This window comes from Echinops telfairi, unplaced genomic scaffold (genome assembly GCF_000313985.2).
Source record: "Echinops telfairi isolate 266 unplaced genomic scaffold, ASM31398v2 ScPeMD7_3533;HRSCAF=4204_0, whole genome shotgun sequence".
NCBI lineage: Eukaryota > Metazoa > Chordata > Mammalia > Afrosoricida > Tenrecidae > Echinops > Echinops telfairi.
The window spans coordinates 9133144-9134178 of record NW_022107431.1 but is presented as its reverse complement, the minus strand read 5'-3'; the positions used below and the strand labels follow the sequence as shown (position 1 = coordinate 9134178).

Here is a 1035-nt window from a genome sequence, read left to right as displayed (position 1 = left end):
CCCGCCCCGGAATATATTTGTTCAGGGACCCACATACTATCAGGAAGAGCCAATGGAATTCCATTCTTCTAAAGCTTTGACACAAACAAAATAGCACCGAGGTGTGGTTTAGGAACATACACATATATCATCAAAGCAGAAAGAAGTCCGAGGGAATGAGAACATTCCGTTGAAGGCAGGAGGGTTGTACCCGGCACCGTTGTAATACTTTGTTCCATCAGCAGGGGGGTGAGGCGTGATAGACTGTATTGCTCTTTATTCCGTTGGTTAAAGGGAACAACATGGGGCTTCTTACTCCTGTAAAGAGTACAGTCTGAACAACTCACAGGGCAGTTATACCCTGTTCTCTGGGGTCATTAGGAATTGGCAGCGAGTGTGTTAAGACACATAAGTAAAAAAAAGGCTTCCCTGAATTTGGAGTCCCAATGAGAAAATAAACAAAAGCTGGTCATCTGACTTTGATTTTAAGTGTTTTCGTACTCACACAACCAAATATTTCCCATAAAAAAATACTAGTTGCTTCCCCTCGCACACCCACCCCCAACCCCTACTGCGAATCTTTTCTTTCCTGTTGGAAGCAGGCTTACATCATTTAACTTTCAAAAGGTCTCAAACAGTACGATTGTGAGGATGGCACAGGACCAGACAGCGTTTCCTTCTGTTGTTCATGAGGTGGAGGTGAGTGAGTCAGAGCTGACTCCCAGTCAGGACGACAGCCCCAGGGCGACAGGTAGCTGGAGGGCCAGAAACCACCTTCTGCTTGGATGTCGGTCTGAAGGGTCTCTTCCATCTTGCTTAGATTGGCCAATGGTAGATCTCCTCTCCTCCGCCCTTCTCTTTTTGTAAGCTGTGCTGTAAGGAGCCTCCTTGAAGTCATTTGCCTTTGAAAAAAAACTCAGAATGGTCTCCCTGCATTCATAGACGACTGTTCAGAAGCAACCCAGAGTTCCCATTTCTTTGCGTTGGGGTTCTTTTCAATAGTAGGTTTGGGGGTGGGTGGTGGATAGCTTCCAGCAGTGGCCATGGGCACCCCAG

The 1035-nt window shown here is 46.8% G+C and overlaps 1 protein-coding gene across 1 annotated transcript in view; it reads right to left on the bottom strand.

Moving 5' to 3' along the window:
• Positions 1 to 790, bottom strand: part of LOC105978540 (60S ribosomal protein L39-like) — a 1562-nt gene extending 772 nt beyond the window's left edge. Inside the window, exon 1 of the mRNA XM_045294541.1 lies at positions 754 to 790. Coding sequence (XP_045150476.1) covers positions 754 to 790 — 37 coding nt within the window. The remainder of the gene's footprint in view (positions 1 to 753) is intronic.
• Positions 791 to 1035: the final 245 nt, after the last annotated feature.